Source organism: Marmota flaviventris, chromosome 14 (genome assembly GCF_047511675.1).
Source record: "Marmota flaviventris isolate mMarFla1 chromosome 14, mMarFla1.hap1, whole genome shotgun sequence".
Lineage (NCBI taxonomy): Eukaryota > Metazoa > Chordata > Mammalia > Rodentia > Sciuridae > Marmota > Marmota flaviventris.
The window spans coordinates 25643134-25656745 of record NC_092511.1 but is presented as its reverse complement, the minus strand read 5'-3'; the positions used below and the strand labels follow the sequence as shown (position 1 = coordinate 25656745).

At 35.9% G+C, this 13612-nt stretch overlaps 1 protein-coding gene across 6 annotated transcripts in view; it reads right to left on the bottom strand.

The window, feature by feature from the left end:
• Ltbp1 (latent transforming growth factor beta binding protein 1) overlaps positions 1 to 13612 on the bottom strand; it is a 401517-nt gene that overhangs the window by 112840 nt on the left and 275065 nt on the right. For all 6 annotated transcript variants that reach the window (XM_027933415.2, XM_071601479.1, XM_071601480.1 and 3 more), the window contains 4 exons: positions 12627 to 12649; positions 9587 to 9686; positions 8988 to 9086; positions 264 to 389 (listed from right to left, as the gene is read on the bottom strand). In XM_027933415.2, coding sequence (XP_027789216.2) covers positions 264 to 389; positions 8988 to 9086; positions 9587 to 9686; positions 12627 to 12649 — 348 coding nt within the window. The remainder of the gene's footprint in view (positions 1 to 263; positions 390 to 8987; positions 9087 to 9586; positions 9687 to 12626; positions 12650 to 13612) is intronic.

Genomic DNA, 13612 nt, shown 5'->3' with positions numbered 1-13612 from the left:
TGAAAAACTTTCATAAATTATTCCACATTTAGGTAAATATATCAAATTTGACAAGGTAGGTACCACTGAATAAAGAAGAGAATCCCAGAAGTATGGCAGATCCTTTTTCTGAGCTCTCTTAGAGAAAGTATAAACATCTTTTAAAAATTAAACATAGTAACATTTTCTTGACATGTTTAAATCGACTTGTTTAAGAAAAATGTTTTACACATAACAAATATCTTCTATTTAATTAATAACTGTCTGTCCTAAATGCCTCTTACCAACACACTTCCTCTGTTGCTCACTGAACCTGTAGCCCTCGTAGCAGATACAGGTGTACCGCACCGGTAAGTTAATGCAGTGTCCTGCTCCACAGATATCAGGGTTCACAGTACATTCATTAATTTCTTTAAAAGAAAAGAACACAGTGTGAAAAAAGAAACACAGAAATAAAGATTTCACTGCTATTTACAAATCATTACTTTGTGTTTCTTGACTAGCTAAATAATGTTGACATAATCCTGTACTTAGAAGACAAAGCCAACCTCTGAAATCAAATAAAAGTTCATGTGATCACAATATTGATTAGTCCTATTCAAGATCATTAATAGTTACTAATAACAACTGCAGTGGGTAGAAACTCAGAAAGAGGCCTGTTGGAAGTTTTAAGGAAATCTATTCTTAACAAAACAACTTCCAAGCCAGGCGCTGTGATGCATGCCTGTAATCCCAGAGGCTAGGGAGATTGAGGCAGGACGATCGTGAGTTCAAAGCCAGCCTCAGCAACAGCAAGGCACTAAGCAACTCAGTGAGTCCTTGTCTCTAAATAAAATACAAAATAGGGCTGGGGATGTGGCTCAGTGGTTGAGTGCCCCTGAGTTCAATCCCTGGCAACCCCCTCCCCCCAAAAAAAGAAAAAACAACTTCCAACATGGCCTATGCATACATTTCTATCCACTCTGTTTCACCATAGATGACAGAGTTTGAATCATTGTGTTATTTCTTCTGATAAGAAATAAATGGTAATTTTCCATTCATTAGCAGGTCAAATTTCAGTTCCAACAACTAGGTCCAAACTCCTCCAAAGTTTCTCATTAATTCCGAAGAAAGAGTTCTCCCTCCTAATGAAAGCAAACTTCCAAGTATATCTAACTCTCAATTTCCCAGTTTCCAATGTGAGCACATTTTATTTATACTAGTAAAGTATCATCTTCCAAATCTTCTCTGTTAAATTCCTCCCTTACTCTCTTACTGATGGCTACGTGAGACCTGTTTCTTCCATGCAGCCTGTTCAAGTCCTCACTCCACTTAGATATGCACTATGGTGGAGACAGGTTCATAAGAGTCCATCTACATAAGCTTAATTACCTAAAGGACACAGGACTCAAAAGTGGCCTTCTGAGATAAATTACTCTCTAATATTTTTTATTTTCAATGACCTCTGATGGAAGGTACAACGACAGAGGAGGTAGTACAGCTGGTGGTTGGAAGCACTCACTTGAAGTCAGCACAGGTACAAATTCTGTCACCCTTTAAAGCTCTCTAGTCCAGGGTGAGTTATTTAACCATCATAAGCCTCACTTTTCTACAAGTGTAAAATGGAACTAGTCAGAGTTCCAACTCCTAAGTATTAGACTGAGAAAACCTAAATGCATGTAGCCTAATGCCTGGCACATTAAGTATATTCATAAACGTTATCATTATCACTGTTATTTGTATTGAAGTCACCTAAGAATATGTAACAAAGAAATAGCGCATTTATACCAATACTACCTTGGGCTATAATTATCTCAGTCTTATCATATAGCAAACAAGGCTTAAAAGAAATGCTGGCACTGATGAGACGAAGGAACCCCCCAAGGAGAAGTAGATTGAGGCCTCTGAGTGTAACAAATCCATGGCACAGTTTTGTAAGAGGGACCATGGCTTGAACAAGAAGAAATACAAGTGGGTTACTGTCACTAATGACCCACTATGCACTTTTCTGCCATTTTCTAAGCATGTGAAAATCATGCTTTACCAAAAACTTCACCATGTAAATGAACTACACTGGGGTTGAGGTTGCTCTCCAAAACCCCAACCACGGTCTTCATTTTTCATAAAGTATTCACAGTGCTATAACTTTAAGATTTCAAAGCAAGTCCTGTGAAAGGGGAACACAGGAACTGTAAAACTTAAAACAACATCATCTGTAATGTATGAAGAGGGTATGCAAACAACCATGACCTGCAATCTAAATATCTTTTATGAGTTCATTTATGCTAGTTAACTATTAGAAAAATACTTACTTATAGTTAGTAAATTACCCAATTCTAGAAAAACTAAAATGATTCAGGAGGATAAAACATTGAGTGATTAACACGAACACTTCAATTTAAGTAACTGGCAATAACAACACAATGAATTTTGATAACTATAAACACAGGTTATACAATCATTAACAGGAGAGGGAAATGCTTATTTGTTGAAAAAAATATATAGTTAGGTAAAAAACACAATATAGACCCTGATTTCAAATTATGATACACTCAGGAAAAAAAGGCTAGAAGAAAATATATCCAAGTTTATTGGATTGTTATTTTCTTATTTATATATTTTTTTCTGTATCTTAAAAAGTTTTCTACAACAAGCATGTAATTAGTAGTTTTATAATCAGAAAAGTCTTCCCTCAAGAGTTCCATTTTTATGTGCCCCAAAAATCTGAAGGTAAAAGTAGTCCTCACCAGGTGATACTCTAAGACACTCAGGTAAGAATTTTCTTTTCTATAGGAATTTTTAGTTGAAAAGTTTGAGAAATACATCTCTAAACATCTCTATATATTATTGGTAGATGTCTCCTATGAAAATGATTCATATTTAGATTTCTTAGTTTTCTTTGTCATTACCGACCTTCCTTTGTATTCTTTTCTGCCATTTTCTAAAAACAGAAAAGACATGTTGGTCATATTTGCAAAAGGAAAGTAAAATCTTTAAATGACGAATTAAGGTATGAGGGGCAAGGATCCAGGCCAAAATTTAAAAGGCTATAAATCCAGAGTTTATATGAAAGGTCTGATCCATAGTTACTGCCCCCCTCCCCCACACACCAATTTCTTCTCTATTACCAAATATTTATTTCTCATTTTTCAGGCATAGTATTAGAATGGAGTTTTTAACATATATGGACAAAAGTCTTCAAAAATATGGATGCTTAATTCAAGTGTAATATGTTCCCATAACAATTTACCAACATATTTTTATCATTTCTTAAATTACATATTATATATCATAAAACTTTTGTTGTAGGAAATGAAATGAATAAAAGTGGCCTTTCCTTCCACTTCAATACCTTAAATGGAAGTTATGAGATTGAAATTATGTTGGTAAAGAATGTTGAGGGATTTTAATTGATCTTCTCATAGTTCAATATAGAGAAAGACAGTTTGAAAATGGTGATCCTTGCTGGCAGGGCATGAACATATGCTTGAAAATGCTAAGCTGATGCCACTAGAGGGTACTAAGAGACACATCCAGGGAGAGAAAGGACATTTATATATCGTATTTGACTTCTGTATTGATTGTGTCCTTTTGAAAGAAGTGATCAGCTACTTTAACGTTCAACATTTTGACCTCAGAGATCCCTTTCAGCCACATGCCAGGCAGAAGCTCACCTGTCCAGGTAGACAGGACAATGCCCCCAAGACATTCAGTCTGCTTTCTACTCACTGGGCATCCAAGAGTTAGTTGGCATCGTACCCACACTGTTACCCATATTTAAAATTTTTAAAGTATGTCTCCTCATCTGTCGCTGAGCTTCCCCCACTCCCCTGTTATGTTTTCATTCTCAAGCACATCGACAGCACACAGAAAGGCAAGTCCTGGGGGTGCTGTCCTGAAGAACAGGATGAATTTTCTGCTTTTTCTATTGTTTAGGACAAAGATACCCGGCTTTATATTTTTGCAGGAGGTCGCTCACACATCGGCATGTGAACCTATCCTCCCAGAATGGGCCAGTTTGTGGAGAAACAGACACTTAGAGCAAACTGTCAACACAAGCCCTGGAAACCATAGAGGCAGAGCCTCCCACAGACAGCACAGCCCCAGCACTACCCTGGCAACTGGGAATGGCTTTTCTTCTTCAGCACGGTTGGCTTCCCAGAGAGGCCGTCAAGCAAGTGTCCCCACTGGACTTTTTCATGTGTGCTTCATAACATCCATATGCCTCCGGGTTCATGGGCAGCCCTACCCTTTCTTTTGATATGTGCCCCTGAAATAACTTCACCTTCACCAGTCCAAGGACCTCACTCTGTTTCTTTGGCTGCAGTCCACTTAGAATTTGGAAAAAGAACCATGACCAAAAGCCAATGGAAAAACCAAATGCTCTATTCACCCCAGCAGCAAGGCCAATGGTGGATTTAGCAGTATATCTTTATTTTCTAAAATTAAATGAAAAAGAAAGCTTTTGGCAAAATGTGAAAATGAGTGTGCTGACCTCCAGGTCATCCATCATCTGATGACTTGAATGAATGAATGAGCAAACGAATCAGTGCCTTAAAAATGGCGTCTGGAAACACTAAAGCGAGATGATTCTACATTTTGTTTTTAAAAGAGTTCATTTTCCATCAGCATACATAGTTTCTTGAGACTGTAATGACATTCGGAATATGCTTCAGGGACAAACATTTTTAAAGGGGTCAATTGTGAGTTCTGGAAAAACTGGATGAGCAAATAGCTTTAAAAATACTTGGGCCATCGTAATTACAGAGGTTTCTGTAAGGCAGTGAAGGAGACAAAGAATAATTTCTGGTTGGTCTGCAAGGGCCACGGGGAAAGTTCGGGAAGAGTCTGAGCAAGGCATCAAATGTGAACTCATGGCAAGGTTTACAAAAATGCCCTGGCTTTCTAACTGCCCCACAATGAGCATAAATTGCCCACAACAATTGAAACAGATGTTTCCACTTTGTAAATATTTGCCAGAGAAATAAAGGTTTGATTTTCCAACCTATCCCTCAGCTATTAAGACCCTATGCTAAATCAAGAATTTATATGCTGAAACGTATAATTTATTTGGAAACAGTACACCCATAGTGTTGCAAGCCACCAAGTCAGCTGTTAAGAGTGGAAAATATCACTCTTATTTCCTGCAAATATGCAGCTCACTTTATAATTATTACATGTCAAAGTGTGTTTGGCTAAAAAAAATCTATAAAGCCTACCTCCAATCTCACCACCATAAAGATATCATCACTATGAAATATAGAGCTGATCATATTTATTTTAGACTTTAATTATTCTATTTCTTTCTTCAGATATGGGAGAAACTAACAGTAACAATAATTTACTGCCTCGGTGTTTTTGATAAAAAAAATTATATAATGTTCCTGAAAACATTGGTCAGTTTGCTCCTAAGATCTATGTTTGGTCCCCATATCCAACCAATGGGACCATCTACATTTTGATTTAAATTATATGGACTGTATAATTTCTCCTCATTGATTCTTTCACTAAGATTTTTTTTTTTTTTTTTTTTTTACTATAGGTAATGCAAATACTTACAACTACTACATGAGAAAAAAATTCAGCATCATTTGTTTCTTGGAAATAAATATTTGTGCTTCAAACATGTGACAGCAGATGTTAGCCCTGTTTCTCTGCCAGACTCCAATTACACAGTCTTCTGACAACTTCATACGGCAGGGCTGCTTTCATGTTTTTCAATCAGTTCCACAGTTCAGTTGAAGTCGAGCAACTTCTATTTGTTATTTCTCACACAGCTGCCTTTAAAGGATGAAACTGCCTTCATCTAGCCAAACTTAATTAGCCTCTGCAAAGTTATTTTGCAAGAAGTATGTCCATTGAAGTTAGCCATACCCATTCACAACTAAATTCATCTTCAAATTGGAAAATGGAAATATAGTATTTATTTAGAAAAAAACTAGTGAATTACACTGTCACACTTCATTGTAAAAAATATATATATATATATATATTTTTTTTTTAACCTTAAGGTAAATAATTAAGAGATCCTTGCTAACCAAGAGAGTATATTACCAACTGGGAGACTTTGCAAAGAACAGTAGCATACATGTGTTTAATAAAGTAAGTATACTCATATATGCCCTCAAAATAGACAACTTTAGTCATACCTTTTGTTAAAATCACTATCGTTTCATTGGATGACTCCCAAAATACTCAGAATCACTAACATTTCTGTAGCATTCCCCTCAGTATTAATAGTAAAATCAAAGAGTGGTTGCCATGCAATTGAGAGCTCTGCAGCAGATGTGCCTTGATTCTATCACTAGACTAGTTGGAAATGCACTGACCACCGAGTGCCTCCACTCTTCTTAGTCACCTGGCCTTTCACCTCAGCTCAGAGGTGCTTTTTATAAGCAATTTCTAGCCTGCTGTCGCTAATACAGGTACATTCACATGTTTGAGAAAATGGTTTAAAGTTAAACACATAACATTTGAAATGTAACATGCTGCATATGTTTCTGAGGACGGAATATTTTAAGGAGAATGCACTCTTCTATTAGTTATTCTGGCTACACACTACCAATTTTGTCCTGCAATGGTATCATAAGGGTAGTTAGAATAAGTTCATATGATGCTGCTTGACAATCTTTTTAAATTTATATGTTTTTATCTGAATTGACCTTTAAATTTTATGTATTTATTGCATATAACATGATGTTTTGAGATGACAGATATAGATAAATAGATAGATAGATAGATAGTTAAATGACTAAATCTAACTAATTGACATGGGCATTACACCACATAGTTATTATTTTGTGATAAGAACATTTAAATCTGCTCTCTTAGCACTTTTTAAGAATACAATGTATTATTATTAACTACACTATGTTGAACAATACGTCTCTTAAATTTATTTCTCCTCTCTAACTGAATACCATAGTGACATTCTTTTCTAACTCTAAAATTGTGTTCAATTTACAAAAAGTAGGAAATAAAAAAAATTTCTAACAAGAAATCAACCTGTAAACCTCTTAGGTCTCACTACAAGAAATAATCACTACTAATATCTAATGCAGTTTCTCCCAGCTTTCCTTAAGGTATATAAGTCTTTTTTTTTAATTTACAAGGTATAATACTCTATATTTTTCATTTGCTATATCCTTCATTTTAAATTTACCCATATTTTGTGACCATATCCTTCTATACTGTAGTAAAAATTCTTCAAAAATACTATATTTGGTAGTGATATAATGTGGAATAATATTTTTTCAATATATAGATATAACATGATTATTTATTTCTCTAAACCTAAATATTTAGCTTATTTCTATTTTTTTCTGTTATATATCATGTTATGATAAGTAACCATTTATATAAAACATCACAGTCTTTGGGGAAATTTTTATTCCCTATATAAGATATCTTAAAATAGGATTACTGAGTCAAAAGTTCTGAACGCTTATACAGTTCTTTATACATATTGGGGTCCATTTTCTAAAAAAGCTGAATCAAATTTACTTAAACTGTGATGACTAATTTCATAAGTCAACTTGACTGGCTAATGGATGTACAGATGGCCAGTAAAACACTTTTTCCAGGTGTTTGTGCATGAGGGTTTTCAGGAGAAACTAGCACCTTGCATTAGTAGACAATACAGGTGGACCTCTTCCACCCACTGAGGGCAGGGCCCAAATAGAACAAAAAGGCATAGAAGAACATCATCTCTCCTGTCCTTGGAAGCCAGTATTCCTGGTTCTCAGACCTTCCAACTCCATTTGGGACCTATGCTTCTGGCTCCCTTGGTTCTCAGGCCCCCAGGTTTGGACTAGAACCACATCCCTAGCTTTCCTAGGCCCCCAACCAGCAGTTAACAGATTGTGGGACTCCTCAGGCTTGAGAATCTTGTGAACTGATCTCTCATAATAAAGCTCTTTCTGTATGTCTCTCAGTATATCCTTTGGGTTATGCTTTTCTGGCAAACCCTTCAGCAATGGGTAAAAGTCTCAATTTCACCCTAATAAAAACAGTTCTGTTGGATCAGTCATCATGGCCTCCTTTAACTGCAGAGCTAATAACAACTCCAGCTCTCTGAACAGTGGAAGGCAGCCACAGCCACTAATTTGATAAGAATAAAGTATTATCCTATTTAAATTTACATGTATTTACCAATCATCAAATAATGACTTTCAATAATAATAATAATTTTTGAATAATAAATACTACTCCTCATAACAAAAAGAGTAAAAGCTCATCTTTTCTATTACATAAAATTTCCTATATGTTCGTTGGTATTATTTATTTTTCTATGACTTTTCTGACTACATTATTTTCCCCATTTCTCATAAGTAATTTTTCTTGTTGATTTATGAGAGCTCATTTCAACATTTTTTTCCCATTCTTGGGGATTGAACCCAGGGTCTCACTAAGTTGCCTAGATTATCTTCGAATTTGCAATTCTACTGACTGAGTCATTGGGATTACAGGTAAGCACCACTGTGCCTGGCCAAACTGTAAGAGCTCAATATACATTAAGGATGTTACTATTTAAGTTTTTGCATTTGTTTCAGAAACAATGCATATTTTTTAAATCTTTTTAAACCTAACAATTAAAATGTTTATTATAAAGAATTTAGGAAATACATAAAAATATAATGAAGAACATAAATGTTATTCATGATGCCATTGAGTGGTAATAGTTGACACTTTGATACATTTCCTTTCTGTCTCTTTTTCTCTTTTTATAGACATTTAAAAAATAAATTAGAATCATTACATCATGTTCTATATTTCTTAATAAACATTATGCCATAAGCATTTCTTCATATTAAATATTCATTTAAAACATTAATAATTATGTCATATTCTATTGTATATACCATATTGTAATTTATTTATCCATACTTTTTAATAAATCATATTATTTCCAAATATGCGCTTTTATGACTAACTGTACCACGAGAAAGCTTAAAATTTGATATACAGTTTTAAATAGATTCAAACACATGTCTCCACAGGATATGTAACATGGCAAACACAGTACTGACCTGTTACTTGAGTAGGTGCAATCACTTGGCTCGCACTTGATGTAGAAGCCTCAGGAGCTACTTCTACAGGCACAGGAGGCGATGTTTTCTCAATTACCACTGCATGAGGAAGTGGAGGATAAAAAGGAAATTAAAGCCTGTGCATGGAGATCCCATTTCAAAATGTAAGCACAGTTTAGTCTAATAATATATCACAATAGCTCCTGGATATCAAGAACTGTCATAGATCCTGAGAGCTCATGGTATTAATTCACAGCTCTGGTTTCAATATTTAGCAAGAATATCTGAGAGCAACTGAGAAGTCACAAATAATGACCAATCATCAAATAATGACTTTCAATAATAATAATTTTTGAATAATAAATACTACTCCTCACAACAAAGAGTAAAAGCTCATCTTTTCTATTATATTTACAGTATTTTGCTTATGTTAACATTATATAAGCATAGGAACAAAATGCTTTAACATGCATTTTTTACATTTAAACTCAATTATGAACTCCAGTGATTCTTAAGCAAAATCAAAGGCACACAAAAATTCCCATCTTCTGCTTTTATTCTGAATACTCTTAGAAACAGCACAGATCAACATAAGTTACCTGGAAACTGTGGATGCAGATGAATAGTTGAAATGCCTGGGGAGAGCTGGGGTTGACCAGGCTCAAGTTTGGTTTTCTCTTGATCCAATGAAGGTATTTCCTGGGTAGTTGTATTAGTAGGGGGAGAGATGAAAATTGAATGTGGGAATTACTTTCAGTTTCACACATAGGACCATTTTTGTTTAATTAATAATGTCTTTAGGAAAGCAAAGAAACACCATAGATATAAATCTGTATAATTGTGTGGCATTAAAAAAAAATTGTGCCGTTAGCCCTTGAATTTTACAAGAAGTGCTGATCTACACATACACTCTCAGTCACCTCCTTGGGGCTCAGTCAGACCTTTAAAGCAATGGCCTTGGCCCAAGGGGCCATATTTGGTCTCCAACAGGTACCTCAAGTGAGGCCTAAACCTTGGTCTCATTCACCTGTGGCTCTGCCCACTAAGATGGCCGGCCACCCTTTACAGATTACACAGTGGATACAGCAGTGACATCATAACAAAGAACACGTGCTAAGCTACCATATTTTAAACCAGTCAGTCATCATGGCCCCCATTAACCAACAGCTAATAACCTGACAACTCCATCTCCCTGAACAGTGATAGGCAGCCACAGCCACGGGAGCTGCGGTCTTGGAGGAGGACTTGAGACTTCCAAACATATCCTGTTACCAGTTCTTGTCCCCTGGACCTCAGGCAAAGAAACAATCAATCACCATAGCTCAGCTCCCAGTTACAGCTCCGTAGGGCTCATGCCAACTGAACAATTAAGCCTAGTTAAGGATCCGTGCCTTGGCCCACCCTGGGGCCAGGGAGCTCATAACAACACTTCATCAAAAGTACTCATCAAGTTACTTCCTCACTGTTACCCTATATATTCCCCCTCTGGCTTTAACTACTGCCATGTCTCAGAAAGCTCACTTTCTCAGCTTCTGTTTGCCTCTTATCCTCTCTCCTGGCTTCAATTATCACCTCTTTTCTGTTTCTAAAATAGCCTGATTGAACGTTTCATTGGAAGACTCAGTTTTGTAAGCACAAGTGCTTGAAGGGTAACTTCATCTCACTGTTCCACAGATTTCTCAAACCCACTCCCCTGCACACACAAAATCATCCGGGCTGCCATTCCAACATCATCGTTTCTGTCAACACCAGTCATTGATCCATCCCATCTAGATTTGAAGTCACTTTTTAGTCCTCCCTCTTCCAATCTTCATTCCAACTCCTGCTCATTTGCATGACTCCTTATGGTTGCTCACTCTTCCATATCTGTGGTCCCCATCATCCCAGTCTGGATTTACTCTTTCAACTTCAGTTTATTGTAATCATCTAATTGACCTTTCAGGCTCTTTCTCTCCCTAACTAGGTTAAGCCTGTCATGATTCATCTTCCAGAAACACTGAGCACTAATTACACTTTCCCACACATCCCTCTTTCCTTAAGAACTTTGGACTGGCTTCCTAGTACCTATCAGAGATTAATTCATTCAGTCTCAATTACACCCTGTTCCCTGCAGCTTGTGGCCAAGGCCAACAAAGAGCAGATCATGATCAAGAGGCATCCCACTCCTGTAGTTCACAGACATGATTTCACCCAACAACATGAGGCAGCAGCCTTCCTGACCAATGTCACTTCTCCACCTGACAGGGAGGGTCCAGGTGAGGAGCTATGTATTTCCCTGCTGATTGCAACTGTAGATGGTATTCCAAACCTTCCAAAAGCAGTCTCAGATTCTCTCTCTAACCAAGTCATTCATAACTCTTAACATCAATCTTCCACACCTTTACACATATAGATTTCCCACCCCGGACCATGCTCCTTTCTCTTCATCCATCTTCAACATCTTGAAACCTTTGTAGAGTACCAAGACCACAGAGATATGACTGCATTTTCCCCACTACCTCCTCTGGAAATAAAATGTAATTAAAAGAATACGACAGTTACCATAAACTCAATCACAAACAGAATAACAAAGCTGAGTTACGATGAGGCTCAGAAAGTTGACAGGCCTGCATCTAAGCTAAATGGCTCTTCTCATGTATCAGCTAGAATTAAATTCAAAATCACCAACATTGCAAATTACCGTACACCACTAATCTTTAGAGATACTAGCTAGGAGCTGCAAATGTGCATGTCTAATATGCATATCTATTGTATTTCTTTCAGGCTCAATATACCATAACTTCTTCCTTGAGTGCTATCAAAAATCATAATTTCCTTTTTCTGGATTCTTTTAGCACATACATGATGGTATTAATGTTACTTTACCCCATATTTGTAAGCTAGCAATTTTTAAAACTATTTATAATAGATTATGTATCACTCCTAATACTTGATGCACTCTCTTATCAACTGAATGAATGCTTAAATGTATAAACATTCAATAATTACCTAATTTTCATGTTATTAATAAAGAGACAAGGCAAAATCCAAGGAAAGTACAATATTACATAAATAAGACTTCAATCTAGCAAATCTAGCCTCACAACTTTTAGTGTCATTTTATGCCCCCAAACCAGATCAATAAACATTTCTGTAATATTTCTAAGAAACAATGTTCCAATATTTATTGCAGCTTTCAAGGTTCTATTCTAATTCAACTTAAACATGCATGTTAAATTTTAGTTGAATTAGCAAATACCTGACTTATTTTACATGCACTCTAAGAACACACAGTTACATGAACATGTCAGGGCCTTTCTTTCCCTGGGTGGGCCAGGTAATCCATCAACTCTTTGAATTCTTTTTATGTCCCTGATTCCCATCAGTTCCCACCATTTTCTTCTCACTTTAAGTGCCATGAGAATAAGGAGTTTTGTCTGATTTGTTCTCTTTATTTTCTTAACACTAAAGACAGTGCCAGTCATTTCAGATACTCAGTAAATATTTCTTGAATGAATGGATGCTTTAATTCCTTAAACTAAATGATGCATAAAGTACATCTTATTGTGGTTTCAACTTTAAAAACCCACATATATTACAAAAGAAAAATTTCAAAGATAGAAAAAAAAGGAGAAGACTTGCAAACAATGAATAAATTACCTTCTCAGGGGGTGCAGTTGCCACTAAAATCAAAAAAGAAAAAAGGCATTAGGATAATTCATTCATTATATTTCAATGTTTAAAAAGCAATAAATTCCAGTATCTCTGCAAAAAACATTAAGAATCAAACTAAAGAATAAAACAAAGAATTACAGTCATCTGCCATTTTAAAGAATTTTACACAGGACCAAGAGAGAACTTTCTATGGTATTTCATTCAACTCCAGGAATTGAGAGAGCAAATGAGAAAAAGCCTTTCAAAATCTATCATTCAAAATTAGGGTAAATAAACTGAAAAGTTAAACTATCCAATACTTTTGGTACATTATTTCATGCCATTCTTAATTCTGTAAAACTTCCCATGTCTTAGAAAACAAACATGTTCATTAATGGGTCAAACACTTATCCTTAATCTCATATGTAACATTCAAAATGCTTTCTGGTGTCAATGCTAAAAAAGAAATGTCACTTTTTCAATAAGAGGCATAAGAATGGATGCTACAATCTTGATGTAGTCTATTCTTTAATGAACTTCCAAAGCACTCTGAGGAAGACTTGCTAACTAAATTATGGGGGAGAACTCAAGTAATAAGAGCTGAATTGGAGATTAGCATCAATATACTGAGCAAATTATATACTACACAATCATGAATGTTCTTGTGCCTTTGTACTTTGAAAGACTTGCTTTGCACGAATCTATCTTCAGTATTAGTTTCTAAGCCTCGGGCTCACATGCACTAAGATTTTTCTCTTGTGTCAGTGTCTCCATAATCATCAGCTGATGATTATGTTGGGAAGGTGCATTAATTCCTTAAAACAAAAAGGATACCCAATATATTCAAATCACTGCTGGGGTATCTTATGGTTGGAAAAGTCAACTAACTTTTTATTCTCCCAAACCCAGAGTCAAGAAAGTCTGGAGGCAGAATCAGAGCAAACCCCACTGCAAGCACTAGGCCATGCCAAGTGTACAGAGGCAATTTCACG